The sequence below is a fragment of the Pogona vitticeps genome, chromosome 2 (genome assembly GCF_051106095.1).
Source record: "Pogona vitticeps strain Pit_001003342236 chromosome 2, PviZW2.1, whole genome shotgun sequence".
In the NCBI taxonomy this organism is placed as follows: domain Eukaryota; kingdom Metazoa; phylum Chordata; class Lepidosauria; order Squamata; family Agamidae; genus Pogona; species Pogona vitticeps.
The window spans coordinates 31,967,906-31,981,891 of NC_135784.1; the positions used below are offsets into that span (position 1 = coordinate 31,967,906).

General features: G+C 44.1%; 1 protein-coding gene across 1 annotated transcript; it reads right to left on the minus strand.

The window, feature by feature from the left end:
- Positions 1 to 1,540: 1,540 nt before the first annotated feature.
- On the minus strand, positions 1,541 to 13,061 carry LOC110069961 (uncharacterized). Its single transcript, XM_020777536.3, has 3 exons — positions 12,925 to 13,061; positions 12,198 to 12,324; positions 1,541 to 3,144 (listed from the first exon to the last, which is right to left on the minus strand). Exons 1-3 carry the CDS (start codon positions 12,994 to 12,996, stop codon positions 1,751 to 1,753), a joined length of 1,593 nt encoding a protein of 530 aa, XP_020633195.3. The 5' UTR covers positions 12,997 to 13,061; the 3' UTR covers positions 1,541 to 1,750.
- Positions 13,062 to 13,986: the final 925 nt, after the last annotated feature.

Below are 13,986 nucleotides of genomic sequence, written 5' to 3' on the forward strand. Positions count from 1 at the left end.
ATTTTCTATGATGGAAGTGTTATTCCAGAGGGCTGTGGGAATGTTTTTCCTTTAGGCCAGTGCAAGCCAATACAAGAAGACCAGACACTTGTTATGGCAGAGAAGACAATAGACGGAGGAAAACAACACCTGTTTCTCTGCCGTGATTGGATAACAGCGCGGGAGATGAAGAAAACAGGAGGAGCCAAATAAGATAGAAAAAGGAACTTTTGCCATGTCCCGTGTTCCATCTTGTTCCTTTTTTACCCTTTGATGGAACCACAAATTTTTCTAGGCCTTTTTGCCTGCTGCCCCATGCAGGGAGAGGACTGGGGAAGATCTAGAGCAGGCTTGTCCAACCTGCGGCCCAAGGGCCGCATGCGGCCCAGGTCAGCTCGTAATGCGGCCCAGTGCAATTTTTTATTTGTAAAGTAATTCCAAAGTTTCAAGTTACACTGCCGGCGCTTGTGGCCGGAATGTGCCCGGGGCATGTCACAACAGTAGAGGGAAGGAAGGAGTGGGAGGGAAGCGGAGGGGACAGGGGGGCTGCGCGACTGCATTGTGCCGTCCCTGTCAATAGGTGGACCCCCTCCCGGCCCCATAAAGCTGCCGGAGTCGAAGCTGGCAGCCTCTGCTGTCTGAGATCACAGCTGCCGGTAAGCGCGCTTGGAGCGGGGCTGTGGAGGACAGCTAGGGCTGCCCCCCCATGTGGCCCAAACCAAATTTTCATCTTCTAATGTGGCCCAGGGAAAGTGAAAGGTTGGACACCCCTGATCTAGAGAGTTAAGTAAGAGGAGAAGGGGGGCTCTTTCATCCTTTTGCCTACCCTAAGGAAGCTTTTAGAGATTTTTAGAGCTTTTGCAATTAAAAGGGAATTAGTTGCCTTAATTGTAATTGTAACAAGTCTTGAAAATGCTTTATTGCTATGCTTTTGCATCGAACTGACTGTATTCTATAAATCTACATTTTTTCAATAAAAAGATCAATTATAAAATCTTTTGGTCTCTTGAACAGTGAAGCCTGTCTTAGCTATTCACAGAGGGAGAAGCAAGGCCACATTAAGCTACTGAGTGGTACATAATTGAGTCAGGTAGATCTTAGGGACTACAAAGCTCATGTGTAATTTCCTGCTGAACTTTGTTAAGGGTCAGCAAATATCTTTTTAGGGCAGACTTGTAAGAAGGAGTTTGTTGTACGCACTGGCTGAGGTCACCAGGATTCTACCCAGCTGCATAGGGGTACTCAGACTTCCAATTACTCTCTGTCGGTCTGACCAAGTTCTCCCTCACAGGAAGCTGGGTCATGACAACATGTATTATCAAATATATCATTTCTTTACAGTACTTAGACTTTCAGGCATAATAGTCAATAAAAACAATTCTGGTTTAAATGGGATTGTACAGGATGCATTTTTTTTCAGAGTTTCATGCACTAATCTCCAGTAATTTTATTGCTTCCCTACATGTCCACCAAACATGATAGAAAGTACCTTCCTGTGTTATTTCCACCACTTGTTAGAAACATTTTCATACATTTTAGAAAGTTTTGTTGGAGTCATATATGGCATCTATAAAACATCTTTATTTTTCTTTGAAATTTATTGATTTTGTAAGCTAAATGCTATTCTGCCAAATTTGTCTCCAATGACACAAATAGAAAAGTTTCTCTCCTGTGTGGATTCTCTGATGGCCTAGAAAAGTATACATTCTGAGCAAAATATTTCCTGTTCTCCTGGCATTTATAGTTTTTCTTGTGTGGATTCTCTTATGGCTCACAAGCTGCGAGTTCGGTGCAAAACATTTTCAACACTCCAGGCATTTGTACAATTTCCTGTATGTACACTCATATGTTTCACAAGCATTGAATTCAAAGCAAAGCATTTCCCACTCTCCTGGCATATGCATAGTTTCTCTCCTGTGTGGATTGTCTTGTGACTCACAAGCTGTGAATTGTGAGCAAAACACTTCCCACACTCCTGGCATACGTACAGTTTCTTTTCTGTGTGGACTCTGCTATGGCTCACAAGGCTTGAGTTCCAAGGAAAACATTTCCCACACTCTTGGCATCTGTATGGTTTCTCTCCTGTGTGGACTCTCTTGTGACTCACAAGCTGTGACCTCTGGGCAAAGCATTTTCTACATTCCTGGCATTTGTACGGTTTCTCTCCTGTGTGGGTTCTCTTGTGACTCACAAGTTGTGAACTGTGAGCAAAACACTTCCCACACTCTTGGCATTTGTACGGTTTCTCTCCTGTGTGGACTCTCTTATGTCTCAAAAGCATTGAATTCAAAGCAAAACATTTCCCACACTCCTGGCATTTGTATGGTTTCTTTCCTGTGTGGACTCTCTTGTGCTTTTCTAGCTGTGACTTCTGGGTAAAGCATTTCCCACACTCCTGGCATTTGCACAGTTTCTCTCTTGTGTGGACTCTCTTATGACTCACAAGCTGTGACCTTTGGGTAAAGCATTTCCCACACTCCTGGCATTTGTATGGTTTCTCTCCTGTGTGGACTTTGCTATGTCTCACAAGATTTGAATTCCAGGCAAAACATTTCCCACACTCCTGGCATTTATATGGTTTCTCCGATGTGTGGACTTTCTTATGACTTACAAGCTGTGATTTCTTGGCAAAGCATTTCCCACACTCCTTGCATTTGTACGGTTTCTCTTCTCTGTGGGCTCTCTTATGTCTCCCAAGCACTGAATTCAAAGCAAAACATTTCCCACACTTTGGGCATTTAAAAGGTTTCTCTCCTGTGTGGACCCCTGTAATAACCAGAGGTTTTGATTTCAAAACAAAACATTTCCCACACTCCTGGCATTTGTACATTTTCTCCCCTGAGTGGACTCTCTTATGATTCACAATGCTTGACCTGTGGGCAAAGCATTTCCCACACTCCTGGCATTTGTGTGGTTTCCCTCTTGTGTGGAGTCTTTGGTAGCTAAGATATTGCAAATTGTGACTTAAATGTTTCCTAGACACTTCACTTTGAAAGCACTTTTTCCCAGCACGGACCTTTTTATAAGGCATCTGCATGGCAAAATGTTTTCTACACATGACAGATTCACAGATCTTCTCTTGCATATAACTTTCTTCTTCTGTATAGGTTCCCTGGTGTGCAGCAAGTTCTAATTTGTACGCAAAAGACTTTCCACAGTAATTTTCTGGGAAGAAAGATAAATGTAAAAAGAGTGAACAAAGAGAAAAATAAATCTAAAGAAAAAACATTTTCTGAAGAAGTTAATTTTGATGCATAAAAGCTCACATGGAAAGAAATCTGTTAAACTTTTAAGTGCCTAAGCAATTTGCTCTTTTCCCCTCCTCTGCCCTTTAATTTTGCCATCACATCTACATATGTATTGAAGAAAAACATACTTTTGCGTCCATTTCCTCCCTGACACTTTTCATACTTCCAAAAAACCCAATTTTCTGTTTGCTGGTTAGGAATTGTCTGATTTGTAGTCCAGCATGTCTAGAAAATGACAGGTAGGGAGAGGTTAATCTAACACATAAAATCTAGCAACCTCTGCCATTACATTTTCTGACTGATTTCCTAAATCTCTATTCTCTCCTTACTGGACTTTTGAGCTTGCTGGTGAGAAAGGAAGCATGTTAAGCCTTTTTTTCTGTATGTTCCAATCTCTGGATCTCTCACTGGACTAAACATTAAAGGTTAGTCAACAATGTGATGTAGCAGCCAAAAAAAAAAAAGATAGCAAGAACTGTACTATTATTACTTATGTAACTATGGTTCTTTGGTGATCCATGTATCCACAGAAAAGGGGCATGTGTGCCTGTGTGACACTCCTTTGGAAAGTTCCAGAGCCTCAAAAACAAAAGTGCCTCTAGTCTACACTGCACAAACATGGCCCCGCTCTCCTCAGCCCCTGTTGTGCGCCACAAGAAAAGGAGAAGGGCAGAACAATAGGGGAGGTGAACAGGAATGTGTGGATATATGGATCATCACTCAAAGAACCATAGTTACATAAGTAACCAAGCCTTCTTTTTCGTGATGTCCATGTATGCAAACAAAATGGGCGACTAATGAGCTATAAGTCACAGTGAGGACAGAAGTGAGAAATTGTTTGGTGGTACATGTTTATGCCCATTTTCTTTGCCTCGGTCGTCTTCTTGTGAAAGTCTTGCATGAAGTCATCAGTTTTGTCATTGAAGAAGCCCTCTCCATCAAATGGGGGGATCTTCAATGTGGGACTTGGGAGTCATCTGGGAGGCCTGCAGAGCAAAGTCTTGTGTGTCTGCACAGAGTGATGCTCACTGCCATGCTCTTAGCTACACAATCAGCCATGTGCCAGGTGGAGTGGATTTGTTGCCCAGCCAGACCGTAAGCCTCCTGCTGAAAGGAGATGGCTAGAAACTGTTTTCCAATCATGGTCTGAAATCTCTCCCAGATGAATTGATGGTACGTACCTCATCATGGCTTGATAATTGACTGTGCACATGTGAAGTGTCGCTGAAGAATAAATCTTGCAAGCCATCAAGTCTAGTTTGCAACTTCCTTTATTATTTGGGGTATCACAGGCAGAACCCTTGGATCTCATTTGAGCTGTTTGGACAATGACAGTTCAGTGTGGGATGTTTAAACAGGAAATTAGCTTTGTCCTGTTGGACCCTGTAGAAGTTCTCAATCCTACAGGATGTCAGTGGGATCAAGGAAGGTTTTTGCCAGGACTGGCTGATAAGACCCATCAGAGTTGCAAGCATCACCATTTCAATGGGGATATTTCTCTTCTTGTGGATGTGGCCCAAACCTGCATCCTTGGCTGGTGGTGCTGGTTTGAAAACTGGTAGCTACAATTTATTTTATTTATTTATTTATTTGATTTATACCCCACCCATCTGGTCTAAAAGACCACTCTAGGCGACTTTGCCATTCTCTCTATCAGGTCACTATGTGAAGAGAGATCGTCCAAGGGGGAGAGAGGGACGGCATCTTGGACATCAGAAACACGTGAAGATTCTGGGACGAGAACAGTCTTCTCCTTCCTCCTTGTTGGAATCAGCAGAACAGTTGTCCAGTTGTCTTTCTCTTGCAGGAACTGAAGGAGTTGCAAGCAGCTATTGTGAGTCAGGTGGGAATCAAAAGGTAAGTAAGAAGTCTGGATTAGGAGGAGGCAGAAGTACCTCAGGTGAGGTGGGTCAGAGAGCTAAGGCTTGGGTGGAAGCTTGGGGAGAGCTTCATTGGTAGTGCTGGTCCTGTGTGTGGGAGACACAGAGCAGCAGAGTGGTGCAAAGAATGAGATCGATTTTGAAGGCCCCGACGAGAATGGGAGTCAGGATGTCGCTTGCAGCTTCGGCCAGATTGGCCCCAAGGGCTGGCACCGTAAGTTTCCAGAAATCGAAGATGAGTGTATGTGCCTGATCAAGATCTGCTGTGTTCTTGAGATCAACTATGGTTTCTGTATGACTGGGAAGGCTTGCCCATGTCTCCATATGTGAAGCAGGGAGAGCAGAAGGGTACATAGTAAGCATCCTCATGCTATTGAGAGCTCATTGACGAAGACCTTGATATTGTGCAGTTGACAATGACGCACTGGGGATTGTGAGAACAAATGTGATCTGCACCTCCTGTTCTCGCTATCATGGTGTCCTGGTTGTGGAGAACATCGAGTAAAGGAAAAGGATCTTGAGTTCAACTGTTGTCCATCGTTGGTACAGTGTAAGCAAGGATTGCTCTTGCACTGGGTTCCAAGGCAATGGCGCTTTCAGCGAGGCGGCAACATTCTGCACAGAGGGGCTCAAGCAGTCACCCTCTGAGACGGAGACCATATATTAGGCATCAGTACTGAGAGCAGAGGTAGACTCTTGGATCAATAACTGCAGATCCGAAACCGCCATGCCCATCTACAGGTTGCCATGTCTTCTTCATTGATACCTAAATATCGGGGCTGGTGTACGTTTATGGCTGCCATATCCCAATTTCTTTGTCAATTTCAACAGTGGTTTGGAGGAAGATAGACTCTACATCCAGGGCCGTCCCTGGCAGGACTGATTAATCCATCTGTGTGGTCAAAATCATCCCAGGAGGGGGAGCCATAGCTTGAAGGGATTGTTTCCAAAGGAAAGATTGAAGCTGAGACTGACACTTCTTGAGCATGAATTGTTTTATGAATGATTTTATGTAAGCTACCCTGAGTAGACTTTGTCTAGAAGGTGTGGGATAAAAATCTAATAATAAATAAATAGATAGACAGACAGACAGACAGACAGACAAATAAAATAAAATAAAATAAAATAAAATAAAATAAAATAAAATAAAATAAAGGCATTAAAACTCTTACAGATTATACAGGATTGAACTAAATGGGCTTCTCCTAGCCAAAATAAGCAAGCATCATGCCCATCAGACTGAGGGATCTTTCTGCCACATGTGGCACACTTTTTCATTAGGGCAGGAGGCCATAAATTGTTAGATAAGGGAGACGGCAAAGCTGTGGGGAAGGGGAGGCAAAGGTAAAACTCTTTCTAAACTAACACACCAGGAGAAAAGAAAAAGAAGGCAGAGGACTTACCGTAAAGGAATGAAGTTAAGTGAAGCAAGGCTCCGGAGCAGTCCTTTGCATGCTGTTGCAACGGCGGACAAAAAAGGAGAGCAAGGTTGAGCTTGCGCTGAAGGGGCCAGAAACACTTCTGTTTTTGAGGCTCTGGAACTTTTTGAAGCGGTTTCGTGCAGGCACACACCCCCATTTTGTGTGCATACATGGACACCACAAAAAATGAACTCATTACTTCTCAACTGTTTGCAGTATTTTGATGGCTAAGCTTCTTCATGGATTGCTGCCTTGTCGTGGCGAAGGGGCTTGAGTAACTCAGAGAAACTATGGGCTATGCCGTGCAGGGACACCCAAGACGGACAGGACATAGTGGAGAGTTCTGACTAAACGCAATCCACCTGGAGTAGGAAATGGCAAGCCACTCCAGTATCTTTGCCAAGAACGCCCCATGATCAGAAACAAAAGGCTAAAAGATATGACGCTGGAAGATGGGCCCCTCAGGTCGGAAGGCGTCCAACATGCTACTGAGGAAGAGCGGAGGACAAGTACAAGTAGCTCCAGAGCTAATGAAGTGGTTGGGCCAAAGCCGAAAGGACGCTCAGCTGTGGACGTGCCTGGAAGTGAAAGGAAAATCCAATGCTGCAAAGAAAAATACTGCATAGGAACCTGGAATGTAAGATCTATGAACATTGGGAAGCTGGAGGTGGTCAAACAGGAGATGGCAAGAATAAACATCGACATCCTGGGCATTAGTGAACTAAAATGGACAGGAATGGGCGAATTCAGCTCAGATGATTATCATATCTACTATTGTGGACAAGAATCCCGTAGAAGGAATGGAGTAGCCCTCATAGTCAACAAAAGAGTGGGAAAAGCTGTAATGGGATACAATCTCAAAAATGATAGAATGATGTCAATACGAATCCAAGGCAGACCATTCAACATCACAATAATCCAAGTTTATGCACCAACCAGCATTGCTGAGGAGACTGAAATTGAACAATTCTATGAAGATTTACAACACCTTCTAGAACTGACACCAAAGAAAGATGTTCTTCTCATTCTAGGGGACTGGAATGCTAAAGTAGGGAGCCAAGAGATAAAAGGAACAACAGGGAAGTTTGGCCTTGGAGTTCAGAATGAAGCAGGACAAAGGCTAATAGAGTTTTGTCAAGAGAATAAGCTGGTCATCACAAACACTCTTTTCCAACAACACAAGAGGCGACTCTATACATGGAAATCACCAGATGGGCAATATCGAAATCAGATTGATTATATTCTCTGCAGCCAAAGATGGAGAAGCTCTATACAGTCAGCAAAAACAAGACCTGGAGCTGACTGCGGTTCTGATCATCAGCTTCTCATAGCAAAATTCAAGCTTAGACTGAAGAGATTAGGAAAAACCACTGGGCCACTCAGGTATAATCTAAACCAAATCCCTTATGAATACACAGTGGAAGTAAAGAACAGATTTAAGGAACTAGATTTGGTGGACAGAGTGCCTGAAGAACTTTGGATAGAGGCTCGTAACATTGTCCAGGAGGCAGCAACGAAAACCATCCCAAAGAAAAGGAAATGCAAGAAAGCAAAGTGGCTGTCCAACGAGGCCTTAGAAATAGCAGAGAGGAGAAGCAAAATGCAAGGGAGATAGGGAAAGTTACAGAAACTTGAATTCAGACTTCCAAAGAATAGCAAGGAGAGACAAGAGGGCCTTCTTAAATGAACAATGCAAAGAAATAGAGGAAGATAACAGAAAAGGAAAAACCAGAGATCTGTTCAGGAAAATTGGACATATTAGAGGAACATTTTGCGCAAAGATGAACATGATAAAAGACAAAAATGGGAGGGACCTAACAGAAGCAGAAGACGTCAAGAAGAGGTGGCAAGAATACACAGAGGAATTATATCAGAAAGATTTGGATATCCCGGACAACCCAGACAATGTAGTTGCTGACCTTGAGCCAGACATCCTGGAGAGCGAAGTCAAGTGGGCCTTAGAAAGCCTGGCTAACAACAAGGCCAGTGGAGGTGATGGCATTCCAGTTGAACTATTTAAAATCTTGAAAGATGATGCTGTTAAGGTGCTACATTCAATATGCCAGCAAGTTTGGAAAACTCAACAGTGGCCAGAGGATTGGAAAAGATCAGTCTACATCCCAATCCCAAAGAAAGGCAGTGCCAAAGAATGCTCCAACTACCGTACAATTGCACTCATTTCGCACGCTAGCAAGGTTATGCTCAAAATCCTACAAGGTAGGCTTCAGCAGTATGTGGACCGAGAACTCCCAGAAGTACAAGCTGGATTCCGAAGAGGCAGAGGAACTCGAGACCAAATTGCTAACTTGCGCTGGATTATGGAGAAAGCCAGAGAGTTCCAGAAAAATATCTACTTCTGCTTCATTGACTATGCGAAAGCCTTTGACTGTGTGGATCACAGCAAACTATGGCAAGTTCTTAAAGAAATGGGAGTGCCTGACCACTTTATCTGTCTCCTGAGAAACCTATATGTGGGACAGGAAGCAACAGTTAGAACTGGTCATGGAACAACGGAGTGGTTCAAAATTGGGAAAGGAGTACGGCAAGGCTGTATATTGTCCCCCAGCTTATTTAACTTATATGCAGAATACATCATGCGGAAGGCTGGACTGGAAGAAACCCAAGCCGGAATTAAGATTGCCGGAAGAAATATCAACAACCTCCGATATGCAGATGATACCACTCTGATGGCAGAAAGTGAGGAGGAATTAAAGAACCTTGTAATGAGAGTGAAAGAGGAGAGTGCAAAAAACGGTCTGAAACTCAACATCAAAAAAACTAAGATCATGGCCACTGGTCCCATCACCTCCTGGGAAATAGAAGGGGAAGATATGGAGGCAGTGTCAAATTTTATCTTCCTGGGCTCCATGATCACTGCAGATGGAGACAGCAGCCCTGAAATTAAAAGGCGCCTTCTTCTTGGGAGGAAAGCGATGACAAATCTGGACAGCATCTTGAAAAGCAGAGACATCACCTTGCCAACAAAAGTCCGAATAGTCAAAGCTATGGTTTTTCCTGTCGTGATGTATGGAAGTGAGAGCTGGACCATAAAGAAAGCAGACCGCCGAAGAATTGATGCCTTTGAATTGTGGTGCTGGAGGAGGCTCTTGAGAATCCCCTGGACTGCAAGGAGAACAAACCTATCAGTTCTAAAGGAAATCAACCCTGAGTGCTCACTGGAAGGACAGATCCTGAAGCTGAGGCTCCAGTACTTTGGCCATCTAATGAGAAGAAAAGACTCCCTGGAAAAGACCCTGATGTTGGGAAAGTGTGATGGCAAGAGGAGAAGGGGACGACCGAGGATGAGATGGCTGGACAGTGTCTGCGAAGCAACCAACATGAACCTGACACAACTCCGGGAGGCAGTAGAAGACAGGAGGGCCTGGCGTGCTCTGGTCCATGGGGTCACGAAGAGTCGGACATGACTAAACGACTAAACACACACACAAGCAAGTGAAGAACTTTCTTTAGTTAGCCACTAGGACAGCTTTTGAACTCTGTTTTTTTTAGCTGGCTTTGCTGATGAGTTCCTCAATCTGGCAGCAGAGATTTAGGCTTACTTCCCAATCCTCCCCATGTTTCGAATTCTCCAATGGAGAGAAGTACTCCAGTTTTGGAACTAGAAGCTACGTTGGGGAAAGTAGAGAGCAATGAGGGTCTGGAGTTTTCAAATTTGTCATTTGAAACCACTGCTTGGAATTCTGTCTCTGGAGCTGCAGGAAAACAGCTTCCTCCACCTTCAGTGTGGCCACTCAAATATTTACAGAGACCCCTCACATCCTCTCTCAATCTTTTTCTCTCCAGGATAAACATAATCTGGTCCCTTACCCATCCTTCATAGGGCTTGGTCCCCCCCCCCCCCGACTCTTTACTAGTTGCCTTTTCGGAACTTGTCCCAGATTCTCATCCTTAAGTGGCAATATCGAGAATAGATACAGCATTCCAGGAAAACTCTAACCACAGTGGAAAATAGTGCTACTTTCCTAAGAGCTGGGCATGATATTTCTGTCAATACAGTTTGACATCCTATTAATACAGCATCACACAACTGACTCACATTTAGCAATTGAGTGAGGTTTTGAGTTATGGAGTTTGGAGCATCCAGAAAAAGGGCTTACCTTAATCAGCAGTTGTTTCAAAAATTTGTGGTTTTTTGGACACTCAATTGAAGTTTTTTTAGGGAATAAGTTACTGTTATCTTAATCATTGAAACTGAAGTCACAGGAATATCAATAATTAGTCAAAAAAAGGGTGGGTGGTTCTAAAAATGCTCTGTAACGAATAAAGAATTTCAAAGAAATTAAAAAGTTGAAATTGACATTTTGCTAGGTCTCAATAAAGTTTTAGCTAGTTAATCAGATTCAAGTTTTAGGTATACTGTAAGTGTATGCTGGGCAAAAGGCCTGTAGGCATGTGGACTGAATTGGCCTATAGAGTGGTCGAAATGACTAGATAGGCGGAGTATTAATTAATTAATTAATTAATTAATTAATTAAACAAACAAACAAACAAACTATATGGCCTATAAACTGGATTATTGACTGGTGGTGTGGTCTGCCTATGGAATGAACACTGCTGGAATCTTTGGTTTGTTTCATACCCAGTATACTCCCATCTGCAGGATCAGTATCCACTGATTCACGTATTTAATGTCTGAAAATACTAAATATTTTTTTTAAAACCCAGAAATACCTATTTCCAGGTTTATTTACCAGAACTGGCCATTTGAAGGAGCCAGAGACCATGCAATGCACATTACAGCATTTGATACTTTCACATTTTTCAGCATCCATGGGGCAGCTGGAACTAATACTCCACAGTCCTACTGTACAGCACAGTTAACTGTTTCCTATTGGCAAAAGCGGCTAAGGTATGAGCAAAAAAAGAGAGATAAATTGCAGAGGCAACAAGGCTCTGGCCGAGCTGGAAGGCAATGGAGCACTGTGGACACTTTCAGTGGCTCCAGGCCCAGAGAATTCCCTGATAAGATATTATAGTCACATCATGTGCTGCAGGATGAAAGGATAATTTACTTTTTAGGAATAAATAAGAGTGATACAATGCTCTTTCAGCTTGCTATCTGCCAACACAGAACTGAATTTTAGGAGTGAAGGTACGGAAGCCAACTAGAGTGCAGGAAAATGTCAGTAGAACAAAAAAGCAATTTTTGCTTGGGGTTCAGTCCCATTCTTTTACACTCACATCCATGCTTACATGCAGATGCTTTTCAGTTCACTTTTTCTCATGTAATTTTTACTTTTGTAGATTTTGCTGACTCTGGAGCCTCTGGGCCTTAAATTTGTCTAGATTCCGAGAGAAGCTTCAACTTTTGCAATGGGTTTCCCAGACACCAAGGGAGAGGGGTGACAAGCAGTTCAGTGTTCTCAATTTACCTCATAATATTTTTACATACACTTTTATCCCCTGTAACATGGGGGCAGGAAGTTTCTCTATCCTATACCTCTCATGTACAATTAAAGATAAAGCATTATAAATGAGAAAATATAATTATACTAGCCCAGTCTAGCAATAAGGATCCCACAGTGTTTAAGGTAAGTTGGAACATCACTCCAACATGGACTCATCCTCCTTGCCATTATTGCTACTAGTTATTATTCCACTGGTAACCACCAGAGATCAGCATCTGATGGGGAAAGAGGGCACCTTACTCAGAGAGGACACAGTTTGCCAGTTCTCCTTCATGACTTCCTTGTGCAGGGCCCTCTGGTTAGGATCCAGCTCTGCCCACTCCTCCTGGGAGAAGTAAACAGCCACCTCCTCAAAGGTCACTGGGCCCTAAATGAAAAGAAGAAGAAAGGGGGGGGGGACTCCTTAAGGGTTTTGTAAAGATAACCTTCTAAATCCTAAACTAAACCTCTGAATCCCAGTTGCTGGGATCAACAGGGGGAGGGAAAAGGCTGCTGGTGACCAGTCTGCCTTGGGAGTTTCCTGAAGGAATCTAGAGGGCCTCTGTGAGAAAAAGGATGCTAGACTAGACCAGCCTTTGGTCTAATCCAACACGGCTCTACTTCTTCGGGTCACAGAGCTGTATGTATCCCCTCTGCCGGCCCTGCAGCTGCCAAAGGAAACCTACTGCCCTCCCCTCTCTTGCCAAGGGTGGGAGTTTTTGCAAATTTAGCTCTTTGTGGGCAGAAGACGTGTCAACGAGGCCATGGATGTTGTCCTTCAGGCAGCCAAACGGCTTGGGCCACCACAACCTTTGGGCCTCCCTTCCAGCTGCCTCCCCTGCCCGATCTTTGGGGCTTCCCTTCTCTAAGCTGGGCTTGGAGTTTGGGGTCCCCTCCCCACTGCCCTCTTCTCTCTGGTCTCCCCCAGACGTGTCCCCTTCCCGCCCCCCCCCCATCATCTCAGGCAGCCCTGCTGGGACAGACTCACCATCCTTCCCAGTTGCAACGGGGGAAAGGAAGCTCCCCGGATCCCAGAAAGGGAGAAACAGATCCCAGCCATCTTTTCCAGCAGCCAAAGCCCCGCTTTCCTTCGGAGGAAAAAAAAGGCAGGACAGGAAGGAGGAGTATTTCTTATACAGACGGACAGGTCTCCTGCTCCCAAGGCCCCCTTCCCTTCTAGGAATCGAAACTCAGTGTGTTTAACCTTTAGTTGACCGGTGGATTCTAGGTCTCCCAAAAATAGAACTAGGGAAACCTCCTCTATACTGCATGGAGTTTTAGCTTCTCGGGTACCAGGGACCTGTGACCTCCTTGTTTAGCTTCTCCCCCGTTTCAGGGTTACAGATTTTTCTCTTTCTTTTATCCAAAGTAGAAACAGTCTGGTTGGAGCTTTCAAAGGAATTGGATAAAAGTTGGATCTATGTTATCAAAACAGATTCCCAGTGTGCTGTAGTGGGTAGCGTGCCAGACTAGAATTCTGAATAACTGAGCTCAGATCCCCAACTGGCCGTGGAAACTCTGGGGGAATGCAACTGGTAAAAAACACTCCTTAAATATCACTCACCTATCTTGAAAGCTCTATCAGGGTTGCTATCAGTTCCATAGGCGGAAGGCTTTGCAGTGTGCAAAATCTAGGATCCAAGGCACTAGTCCTCATGGAACAACATGGTTTTTATGTGGGATCTTCCACCCATCCATGCCTATGGACAACACTTAAAAGTAATGAAGGCCTGCGTCACTGTGGCCAGACCATATCTCTCCAGGAATGGGCACAGTCGGTGCACTAGTTTTGATTGTGCAAACACACTCCTGGTCACTGCCAAAACCTGGGCATCCAGGCTCAGATATTAACCCAGGAGCAAACTGCACACCTCTGTTTCCACGCACACGTGCTTCATGTACACATGAAGAATGCTGCTTCACACCAAAACAAACCCCCCAGCCCACCCCAAAAAAGGGTAGTCTTCTTAATCCCTGTTTCTGGGCAGGCAGAAATACCCATGCCTGGACCCAGTTGGAAATAAAATGTTGGGCTGGCAGGGACTCTTGC